Consider the following 12,125-nt stretch of genomic DNA (forward strand, 5'->3'; position numbering starts at 1 on the left):
GCATCCAGGTCATGAGAGGCCTTGTGTGCCCACCCAGGGCACTTGGACTTCATTATATAGACAATGGGGAGCCCTAAAATCTTCAAGTATGCAAGGGAGATCATTCCATTTAGGCGTTAAGAACATCACTGTGTTCACAGGTACCAGGGGTTTAAAAACATTTTTTAAATCTGTATCACTATGGCATAATGGTGTTGGACAGTTCAGGGGAAGGGCGGCAATGTGGGAGGCAGAGAAACCTGGTAGAAGGCTTGCTGCAATAGCCTCAGGGAGATGAGGGTCTAACTATGGGAATGGGAGTGGACAGAGAAAGGAGAAGCGTAGAGGCAGGAGCAAGACCACTTGGTGACTCACTGAAAGGGAGGGAGCAGAGCTGGCATGGTGGCTCACGCCTGTACTCCCAGCACTCTGGGAGGCTGAGGGCCGATTGCTTGAGTTCAGGCATTTGAGACCAGTCTAGGCAACATGGCAAAACCCTGCCTCTACAAAAATTAGCCAGGCGTGGCCAGGCGCGGTGGCTCACACCTGTAGTCCCAGCACTTTGGGAGGCCGAGGCGGGCGGATCACCTGAGGTTGGGAATTCGAGACCAGCCTAACCAACATGGAGAAAACTCGTCTCTACTAAAAATACAAAATTAGCTGGGTGTGGTGGCGCATGCCTGTAATCCCAGCTACATGGGAGGCTGAGGCAGGAGAATCGCTTGAACTAGGAGGCAGAGGTTGTGGTGAGCCGAGATCACGCCATTGCACTCCAACCTGGGCAACAAGAGTGAAATTCCGTCTCAAAAAAAAAAAAAAATTGGCTAGGCCTGGTGGTGTGCACCTGTAGTCCCAGCTACTCAGGAGGCTGAGGCAGGAGAACTACTTGAACCCAGGAGGCGGAGGCTGCAGTGAGCCGAGATCGTGCCACTGCACTGCAGCCTGGGTGACCAAGCGAGACTCCGTCTCAAAAAAAAAACCTAAAAACAACCTAGTTTTTCTCTGGAAAGCAAAAATCTCTTACTTCAAATCAAACTAACTTAACGGTACATTATCTTGAGGAGTAATAATCTAAAACTAGAAAACCAGCTTTCGATGAAAAATTATTTCAATAAAAATTAAGCTTATTAGTTATTTTATGTTAATAAAAATTAAAGACTGGGCACAGGGCTCACACCTGTAATCCCAACACTTTGGAAGGCTGAGGTGGGAGGACTGCCTAAAGTCAGAATTTGAGACCAGACAGGCAACAAAGCTAGGTCCTGCTTCTACAAAAAATATAAAAATTAGCAAGCATGGAGGCTCACGCCTGTAATCCCAGCTACTCAGGAGGCTGAGGCGGGAAGATCACTTAAGCTCAGGAGTTTGAGATTGCAATAAGCTGTGTTCACACCAATGCACTCTAGCACATTGGTGTGATCACAGCTTATTGCAATCTCAAACTCCTGAGCTTAAGTGATCTTAGTTCAAAAATTAAGGTCATGAACTGTCACAAGTTAATAAAAATTAACTATTTTTATCCTTTAAAAAAATGTCCTTTCGCCCCCAAGGATCAGCGTATTGATAAGTACTACACGTATCTAGAGCTTTCCACTACATGTTTTCTATTATTTAAGAAAATTATTTTTGGGCTGGGTGCGGTGGCTCATGCCTGTAATCCCAGCACTTTGGGAGGCCGAGGTGGGCGGATCACGAGGTCAGGAGTTTGAGACCAGCTTGACCAACATGGTGAAACTCCATCTCTACTAAAAACACAAAAATTAGCTGGGCATTGTGGCGCATGCCTGTAAGCCCAGCTACTTGGGAGGCTGAGGCACGAGAATCCCTTGAACCCAAGAGTTGGAGGTTGCAGTGATCTGAGATCGTAACACCGCACTCCAGCCTGGGAAATAGAGTGAGACTCTGTCTCAAAAAAAGAAAGAAAATTATTTTTGTATACATATCCAGTATAGAGACAAGTGAAATACTTTAGATTAGATAATCTACATAAGGAGAAAAGGGAAACAGTCCAATAAACAGAAGAAACAATAGACCAGAGGTAAAAAAATCACAATCAGGACCTTGGGCTCTGTACTAATATTTTCTCATCTTAGAAAAGTCAATTACCTTTTGGGACTGGCTCGCAGTTGCCTCAGCAGTAAATGGCAGATGGTACTGGGCGATTTCTAAAGTGTTTTATTTAATCAAATCTGTAGACAACTTGTCAGACCCCTTTTTCTTCCCTGTCTTTATATTCAGTTAACTACTTACTGCATGCCGGACCTCAGGGTGTGTGAGAGCTTCTAGAACACAGGTTTGAAAATGAGAGAGTGGAATGAGATGATTTTTCAAAACACTTCCCCAGAGATTCCAATCCGAAGTGTCCAAGATAGGGACTAGACACATACTTTATTTTATTTTTTTTGAGACACAGTCTTGCTCTGTTGGCCAGGCTGGAGTGCAGTGGCATGATCTCAGCTCACTGCAACCTCCGTCTCCTGGGCTCAAGCAATTCTCCTACCTCAGCCTCCCGAGTAGCTGAGATTACAGGCGTCCGCCACCATGCCCAGCTAATTTTTGTATTTTTAGTAGAGAAGGGGTTTCATCATGTTGGTCAGGCTGGTCTCGAATTCCCGACCTTAGGTGATCTGCCCACCTCAGCCTCCCAAAGTGCTGGGATTACAGGCGTGAGCCACCGTGCCCGGCCCATATTTTAGAAATGGTTATTCTGAGGAGTAGCTGCAGTTCAAGCTCTGTAAGAGGTTCTTGGGAAAAGGGCCAGGAGATGCCTGTCCACCAACTACAGGCCTCAGCAGGAAGTCTGCACCATTCTTGCGGAAAGGAAGAAATAGGGAAAAGGAAGGAAGCATCAAACTGGAGCAGCTTGGACCCCAAGCGTGGCCTTCAGGGCCGCGGCTTCAGCTGGAAAACTCAGTGTGGCTACCCTGAATCCCACCAAGGTCACTGGAGGACTCAGCACGTCTCCCATGACAAAAAGGCTCCATCTCAAGAAAAACAAAAACAAAAAAACCACCACCACCAATAAGAAAAATTCCTCCAACTTTTTTCCTGGGTTAGTATTTAACATTAATTTGGAAGATTTCTTTAACTGAAAATTTCAACAAAGTACCAACAGAATGTGGTATTAAAGTCACTAATTTGTAGTCTAAGCCAAAAGGAGGCTCTTACGTTGAATTCGAAGTTCAAATTCTTGGCAGAATAATTATAGTTACTCCAGCTAGCTATGAAAATTCTAAAATAAACACAAATGTGATTAAGTAATATTACATTATTTACAACGTAAGTGGCAAACTAAAAGAATTCTCAGGTATAATAATAGCAGCCGGGTGCGGTGGCTCAAGCCTGTAATCCCATCACTTTGGGAGGCCGAGAGAGGCGGATCACGAGGTCAGGAGATCGAGACCATCCTGGCTAACACGGTGAAACCCCGTCTCTACTAAAAAAAAACAAAAAGCTAGCCGGGCGAGGTGGCGGGCGTCTGTAGTCCCAGCTACTCGGGAGGCTGAGGCAAGAGAATGGCATAAACCTGGGAGCCGGAGCATGCAGTGAGCTGAGATCCAGCCACTGCACTCCAGCCTGGGCGACAGAGCGAGACTCTGTCTCAAAAAAAAAAAAAAAAAAAAAAAAAAAGCAAAGATTTTATTCCGAAGGAAAAAAAGCAAAATCCCAAAGCCCTACTGTGATGAAAGCTACTATGAAATTATGCTAGCATATTTTCACTACACTTTAACATTAGCCAGTTAACAGGAATTTTGGAAAGCAATGTCACAGACGCAAATTTTTAAAAAGGAAAGGAAAAAAAAGGAAAAGAAAAAATATTCTACCCCCAAACTAAAGAAATATGCTTAAGTAGTAATGATGACTAATGAGAGTGTTGTTTTTTTTCTTTTTTAAGGAACAAAATAATGGCATTCGCAGCAACCTGGATGGAACTGGAGACTATTATTCTAAGTGAAGTAACTCAGGAACGGAAAACCAAACATCGTATGTTCTCACTTGTAAGTGGGAGTTAAGTTATGAAGACGCAAAGGCCTAAGAATGATACATTGGACTTTTGGGACTCGGGAAAGGGTGAGGATTGGCGAGGGATAAAAGATTACACACTGGGTACCGTGTACATTGCTTGGGTGATGGGTGCACCAAAAGCTCAGAAATCACCACTAAAGAACATATCCATGTAACCAAACACTACCTGTTCCCACAAAGCCACTGGGAAAAAAAAAAAATACAGGGGGAAATACACAGTGTACGTCAATGACAGATAATTACACATCCCTTGTCTTTATTCAAAAGCAAAATAAACACTGAAATAATTTTACCAAAAAATAAAATAAAATAAAAAGAGTGCCATATTTTTTTCTTTTATTACTACCCAAATCATCCTCAGCTTAAACAAGCCTTAGTTTTCTGCCAGTCAAATGGCCTAACTATAAATAGGAATATTTATTATGCCCTGAACATGCCTTCAGACTAACATGCTATTTTTTGTGGAATTCATAATTATAATTAGGCTGGGTGCAGTGGCTCACGCCTGTAATCCCAGCACTTTGGGAGGCCGAGGCAGGTGGATCACTTGAGGTCAGGAGTTCAAGACCAGACTGGCCAACATGGTGAAACCCTGTCTCTACTAAAAATATAAAAATTATCCGGGCATGGTGGCACGTGCCTACAGTCCCAGCTACGCGGGAGACTGAGGCAGGACAATTGCTTGAACTGGGAGGCGGCGGTTGCAGTGAGCCAAGATCGTGCCATTGGACTCCAGCCTGGGCCACAGAGTGAGACTTCCTCTCAAGAAAAAAATAAAAATAAAATAAAATAAGTAAATAAATAAATAATTATAATCAACACACAGTTTCTCTCATGTTGTTCGAAATATTTTGCACACTGAAAGAGGACAAACAGGCCGGGCGCGGTGGCTCACACCTGTAATCTCAGCACTTTGGGAGGCCGAGGTAGGCAGATCACGAGGTCAGGAGATCGAGACCATCCTGGCTCACACAGTGAAACCCCGTCTCTACTAAAAATACAAAAAAATAGCCGGGCGCGGAGGCGGGCGCCTGTAGTCCCAGCTACTCAGGAGGCTGAGGCAAGAATGGCGTGAACCTGGGAGGCAGAACTTGCAGTGAGCCCAGGTCATGCCACTGCACTCCAGCCTGGGCAACAGAGCAAGACTCTGCCTCAAAAAAAAAAAAAAAAAAGAGGGCAGATGTAGCATATCCAGTGATGAGCATGTCAGAGTCAGTCTGGGACTGTGGGAGGCGGAGGGTGCAGTGAGCCGAGATCGCATCATTGCATCCAGCCTGGGTGACAGAGGGAGACTCCATCTCAAAAAAATTAAAAAAAGACAAATCAAATTCCCTGACCTCCAGTCAAATATATTTCTCCTTCATCATGAGCCCCTCAGAGAAACAATTAACAAATTTATTTTTTCACTCACTCAGCCCCTTTTTCTAAATGCCAATTGAGTATCAAAATTTTTTCTTGTCTACTTAGCCCACTGAAGTCACAATAAAATAATGAAAGCAGCCTGTGACTCAGCAAGTTTAATCACATAGAATGTTTATATCTTGGCAAATAATACAGTCAACACATTTATACGTGTCATATTTCTTTTTTTTCTTTTTTCTTTTTTTTGGCATTTTTAGTAGAGATGGGGTTTCACCATGTTGGCCAGGCTGGTCTCGAACTCCTGACCTCGTGATCCACCCACCTCGGCCTCCCAAAATGCTGGGATTACAGATGTGAGCCACCGCGCCCGGCCACATGTCATGTCAACCTCCACTTTTTAAAGCTTTTTGTCTACAGTAACCATTTGAGGAATAGGAAAGAAAAAAGCAGTAATTAATATTCTAGAGTACATTCTAGGCAGGGAGACAGTATTGGCTGTCTAGCCTCCAGGGTTCCCATCTTCAGCCTGTCCAGTGGAACCTGGATTGTTCAGATGCTGGGAGCATTTGTGCTTCGTGGTTCCCTCTCTAATCCCTGGGATGCATGTGCTGACTAATCTAAGCAGCCAAGGCGTGGGCCTGGACCAGCGGCAACCACACTGCCTGGAAACAGGTTAGAAATGATCAGCTTAGCCCCCTCCAGGACGGCTGGGCCAGAAACCCTGGGGTCCAGGAGCCTGCGTTTCATCTAACTCTCTGGATAACCCTGAGGCATCTCATGTCGAGAACCTTGGTCTAACTAGGGGTGTCGACAGTTTTAGCTTCCCTGGGCCACATTAGAGGAAAAATTGTCTTGGGCCTCATATAAAATACACTAACGATAGCTGATGAGCTAAAAAATAAATAAAAATTTAAAAAATAAAAATCTCAAAAAAAAATCTCATGATGTTTGAAAGTTTCTGAATTTGGGTTGTGGCACATTTAAAGCCATCCCAGGCTGCTGCAGCTTGGACAAGCTTGATCTAAACAAGTCACAGCAGTTCTGCTCCCTTTGCCAGCTACTGGATTAGGCTGCGTAACTGTGACCAATGAGGGCTGAGAGGAAGTCTCCCAGGAGGCCTCCAGGAATGCTTTACTCGTTCACATACAGAAAAGAATGAGAGGAAACACACCGACCCTCCTGGTTTTGGTGGAGATACAGTCATGTCTTCGTATGACAGATATTGGAACTGTAGCAGCAATCTTTTAACCGTTAGGTAAGAAACCCAAAGACCAGGCCACTAAGTCAAGGATTGCGGAAGGAAAGGGCCTGAAAGAGCATGGGTGCCTGGCGACCTTGGTGAGCCACTGAGTATTCCTAAAAATACCCAATCTCCAGACTCCTCTTTAAATAATATATTTTTTTAAATCCCGAGTGTAAGCTATTTTCAGCTTCTGTTAACTCGCAATTCTGACTGTAATATATTTGTTTTCTTGTCAAGTCAAGCCTCAAAATAGTGTAAACAACATAATCTCATTTTTATAACTTTATACATATTATATATAACTATGTATTGTAAATTAAATGTTTTCTTCTATTATCTAATATTTTAATGGGAAGTATTTTGGAAAGAATGAATCTATAACTTTATTAAGTGAAAGTACAAAGAACTTTTAGAATGGTGTTATTAAAATTATATTCTGGTCTTAGCTTTTATTAACTAGCTGTGGGATCTTGAACAAATTACTGAACAGATTTAGGCCTCAATTTTCTAACCTACAGAAGGAAAGGGTTAGATCACTGATATGATCCTGTCCAATCTAAGGAACTATACTCCTAATTTAATCTTTCAAGAGCTCTTCAAGGCCTTTGTGACAAACATTCATCTTTAATGAGTTCTATCAACAAGGAATTTTTATGTGATGGCAACACTTCCTGTTATGCAACTGATTTATTAATTGCTAAGCAACTACCAACAATTATTTCTAGACAAAGTGACACATTAGTGGTGCCCAGCTAAAAGGCTGAAAGCCCAGTGCTTGGTATTTGCTCCTGCCAACTCCCAATTATTTATAATAGCAGAAGGATGGCATTCTGTGGGTAAACACTCTAAATCCAAGGCCTCAAACTCCCTTGCTGATTTAACTTCCTTGCCATGCAAAAGTCAAAAAGTACAAAACGCAAAACAACAGACTATTATTCATACCATACACTGGAACATCAGTTAAAAGAAGATAAAAAGCAAGACGTAGCTTAAGAGGAGGCAGGTGATCATTAAACCACAAAGCTGATTTAAAAAACATCAGCTTCAGAATTAAAAGCAGTTTATAGTTAGTTCTGGAAAGGCAAAGGTGTCTTCCCACTCTCACTGCAACTGACACTAAAGGCATATAAAAATCCTTATCAGGGCCAGGCGCAGTGGCTCACGCCTGTAATCCCAGCACTTTAGGAGGCCAAGGTGGGCGGCATCACGAGACCAGGAGTTCAAGACCAGCCTGACCAACATGGTGAAACCCCTTCTCTACTAAAAATACAAAAATTAGCGGGGCATGGCCGGGCGCGGTGGCTCACGCCTGTAACTCCAGAACTTTGGGAGGCCTAGGCGGGCAGATCATGAGGTAAGGAGATGAGCCCATCCTGGCTAATGCGGTGAAACCCCGTCTCTATTAAAATACAAAAAAAATTAGCCGGGCATGGTAGCCATGCCCCTGTAATACCAGCTACTCAGGAGGCCGAGGCAGGAGAATTGCTTGAACCCTGGAGGCAGAGGTTGCAGTGAGCCAAGATCGCACCACTGCACTCCAGCCTGGGTGACAGAGTGAGATTCCATCTCAAAATAAAAACTCTTATCAGTTGAATTATCAAGTAGACGGTATTTTCAGTGTAACATATTTTAAGACGTCTTAAAGCATTAGATGTCAAAAAGCTTTCCAACAGAAAAAAGAGGCACAATTTTGTTCTACTTTTCAGAGGGTAGCTACTAGAATGAAAACACTACTGGTTACTAAAACAGACTACCAACACCTGTGCCAACACAACCACAGGGTTGACAATTGAATGTCAAACCAACACTTGGTCAGGCGCAGAAGGATCACGTGAGCCCAGGAGTTTGAGACCCAGCTTGGGCAACATAGTGAGACCCCATCTCTATTAAACACACACACACAGACACAGACGCGCGCACACACACACTTTTTTTCTATAAAACTAGAACTACCAATACGGGTAAAATCCTTATGCAGTAAACATGTAATATAATATAATACAACCACACTCATTGATGGTTACTTAACTTCCTTTTCTTTAATCAATATAATAATACTAAAACCGTATGCCCAAGCTGCACAGCTCAGACGCCAGAGTTGATGCATGACCGTCATGTAGTGATCACGCCAGGATCTACTTCAAAAAAAGGATTCGAGTCTGAAATGGAAGGAACTGGGAGGACAAACTCAACTGGACAGGGCGGAAGTGGCATGCTTATACAAGATTTTCACCCTCGTGCTCCTGCTTCTAGGTTCTGTGATATGCTTTAAAGGTCAGTTTAAAGATGAGTTTAACTGAGGTAACTGGTGTGTTTAAGATGTGACAGGAAGAGAAACCTAGAAAAACAGCTGCTATTTGAAGACAACAGAAGCAGCATAAAGAGAGCACCTGCGGCTCAGCAGGGCAGGCATTCCATCCGCCTACAACACTGACTGCACTGTCAAATTCTTTAGCTATAGAGTGACTGGCAAAGGAAAGAAACAAAGCAATTTCACTTCTAGAAACGTATCCTAAGGAAAAACTTAGGAGACGGCACCAAGAGTTAGCTCAAGGATATTCACTGCAGCTCTGAAGAACAGCGGGTGGGTCAAATATGCTGTGCTACAGCTCTCCAGAGGCGCAGCATTAAGGGAATGGAAAATAATGACGAATTTAGACATGTAATGATGTCACACTGGTAAGTGCAAAAGCAGCCTACTAAGAAATATAAACTATAGGCTGGGCATGGTGGCTCATACCTGTAATCCTAACACGTTGGGAGGCCGAGGTGGCACGAGGTCAGGAGTTCGAGACCAGCCTGGCCAATATGGTGAAACCCTGTCTCTACTAAAAATATAACAAATTAGCCAGGTGTGGTGGTGCATGCCTGTAGTCCCAGCTATTCGGGAGGCTGAGACAGGAGAATCACTTGAACCCAGGAGGCAGAGGTTGCAGCGAGCTGAGATCATGCCACTGCACTCCAGCCTGGGTGATAAGAGTGAGACCCCGTCTCAAAAAAAAAAAAAAAAGTACAAACTGGCCGGGCGCAGTGGCTCAAGCCTGTAATCCCAGCACTTTGGGAGGCCGAGACGGGCGGATCACGAGGTCAGGAGATCGAGACCATCCTGGCTAACATGGTGAAACCCCATCTCTACTAAAAAAAAATACAAAAAAAAAACTAGCCGGGCGACGTGGCGGGCGCCTGTAGTCCCAGCTACTCCGGAGGCTGAGGCAGGAGAATGGCGTGAACTTGGGAGGTGGAGCTTGCAGTGAGCTGAGATCCGGCCACTGCACTCCAGCCTGGGCGGCAGAGTGAGACTCTGTCTCAAAAAAAAAAAAAAAAAGAAGTACAAACTGTAGGATCCCATTAAAAACTCTGTATATAGGTATAGATAGATATATTTATATTTATTTATAGATAGAATTCTAGAAGTATAAGAACCAATTGTGGCAAGATCATGAGGGCTTTTTTGTTTTTGTTTGTTTTGAGATGGAGTCTCGCTCTGTTGCCCAGGCTACAGTGCAGTGGCATGCGATCTCGGCTCACTGCAACCTCCGCCTCCCAGGTTCAAGCAATTCTCCTGCCTTGGCCTCCCGAGTAAGTGGGATTACAAGCGCACACCACCACACCCAGCTACTTTTTTGTATTTTTAGTAGAGACGGGGATTCACTATGTTGGCCAGGCTGGTCTTGAACTCTTGACCTCAGGTGATCCATCTGTCTTTCCTTCCCAAAGTGCTGGAATTATAGGTGTGAGCCACCACTCCTGGTCATAAGTGCTTTTATATTTCCTGTTTTTATTTAGCTGTAATCCCTAATTTTGCTTTTCTATGATAAACATTTATCAGTTTTATAACAGGAAAAAAATTACTGAAATGATTAATGGGCAGAGATACAGAAAGTCCTTAACATTTTCAGATATTCATTATATACCATTTTCTATAAAGGGAAAAGAAAGATTTGCTTTAACAGGTCATTTTGGCAATATGAAATAGCTCTGTTATATGGAGCTGGGATTTATAATAGTACTACAAGTAATGGAATTTCATCTATGGAGAAATTTGCACAAATACTGAAACTGTTGACATGAGAGAAGAAGAGATACTTACGGCTGAGTGAAGTCACGAGTGATGAAATCAGAACTCTTGAAAAGTAGAAAGATGTCGCTGAGGGTTTTACATTTCAGAGAACTATTCATTGCTATCCAATACGCATCCTAAAGAATGAAGCACATGCTATTTAGTCCATATTCCATGTTGGCTGCTACGAATGCTCAGGCCTATAACAAAATCAATAATGCATATCACCTCAAGGGTTTAAAGAAGAAAGTCAAGTAAATGTTAGCAGTACTGTCAAATGTTAAATTATGCTTCACAGCAAAGACCACCACCATTGCATTTCAGACACTCGGTTACGAACACTGAGATGTCAGGGTCCTCACATTTCAGCCCAGGCCTAAGTACTTCCCAATGTTTTTCTTACTGATAGTAGAAGAGAAGAAAATGAAGTGTCAGAAACATTGACATTTTGGCTACAAGATTAACGTGGTAAAGAAATAGCTTGACCAGTTACTCTCCAAGAAAAGAGAGATCAATTTCCACCTTTCCCGTTTCTGGGGAGTGGCAGCCAAACACCTGAACTTTGGTGGCTGGAGCTGTTACACCAACATCTATCAAATCTGAAAGAGAAGGAGGTGAGCTATTCTGAACCACTACAACTTTAAACGGTAAATGTCTCATACATAAGAACAAAAGGCAAATGCAAAGTAGACACAAAGCTCAGTGGAACATGACTAAAAATTTTTTGGCATGTTTCTGAAAAGGGCAGAGTATGAATTTCCTCAGAATTCTAAAACAATCAGCAACACAGGAGGTGGAAACTACCTTTGGCAGAATATATGGTATTTCACAGACCCAGGAAAGTGTGTAGCAAAATCCGGAAAGTAAAATAGTAGAGGGAAATTAATAATAAATTCCACGGTATTTTTCCTAGAATTAGGAATATAATTAGACCCTCTGTAGGGGTATGAAATGAAATAAACAGCAAAACAAAGAACATTCAAACAGTAAGAGAATTACTTCTGTGTTCCTACCCTTGGGGCACTCCAGTTAAGCTTAGGAAAGACACTGCCTCCGAGGGAATTGATAGCTTCCTGGACTTGAGTGGCAAACTCAGGAAATTCTGGAGCCTACAGAGAGAGAAGAAATCATTGGGTACGTCAATATCATCACAGTAGCTATGGAAAACAGGATCAAAATCTCAAGGTTATAGCTGAGGGTGTTTAAACAGAATTTAGAATACGAATTACTATCAGAATTTCCGAACTCAGCTAAATAAAATCAGTGATCAAGTACATTTACCAAAAAGAGAAATAAAATAATCAGCTGTTTAAATGGCATTTTCCAGACAATTAAAGCCTGCAAGGCTGAAATGACAATCACTAGGTTTCTGAGGATGTGAGGAAGGAATGAATGGTTCTCTGTACACCGACGTAAAACGAGTATTCATCCAGAGAAAAGAGACAGGTGGAATAT

The 12,125-nt window shown here is 42.9% G+C and overlaps 1 protein-coding gene across 3 annotated transcripts in view; it reads right to left on the reverse strand.

Moving 5' to 3' along the window:
* Positions 1-12,125, reverse strand: part of CDC123 (cell division cycle 123) — a 55,194-nt gene that overhangs the window by 20,795 nt on the left and 22,274 nt on the right. For 2 of the 3 annotated variants that reach the window (XM_033209215.1, XM_033209217.1), the window contains exons 5-6: positions 11,684-11,779; positions 10,701-10,807 (exon numbers count right to left, since the gene is read on the reverse strand). In XM_033209215.1, the coding sequence (XP_033065106.1) occupies positions 10,701-10,807; positions 11,684-11,779 (203 nt within the window). The remainder of the gene's footprint in view (positions 1-10,700; positions 10,808-11,683; positions 11,780-12,125) is intronic. The other variant, XM_033209216.1, reaches the window with a different exon arrangement.

This window comes from Trachypithecus francoisi, unplaced genomic scaffold (assembly GCF_009764315.1).
Source record: "Trachypithecus francoisi isolate TF-2019V2 unplaced genomic scaffold, Tfra_2.0 Lachesis_group9, whole genome shotgun sequence".
Taxonomy (NCBI): domain Eukaryota; kingdom Metazoa; phylum Chordata; class Mammalia; order Primates; family Cercopithecidae; genus Trachypithecus; species Trachypithecus francoisi.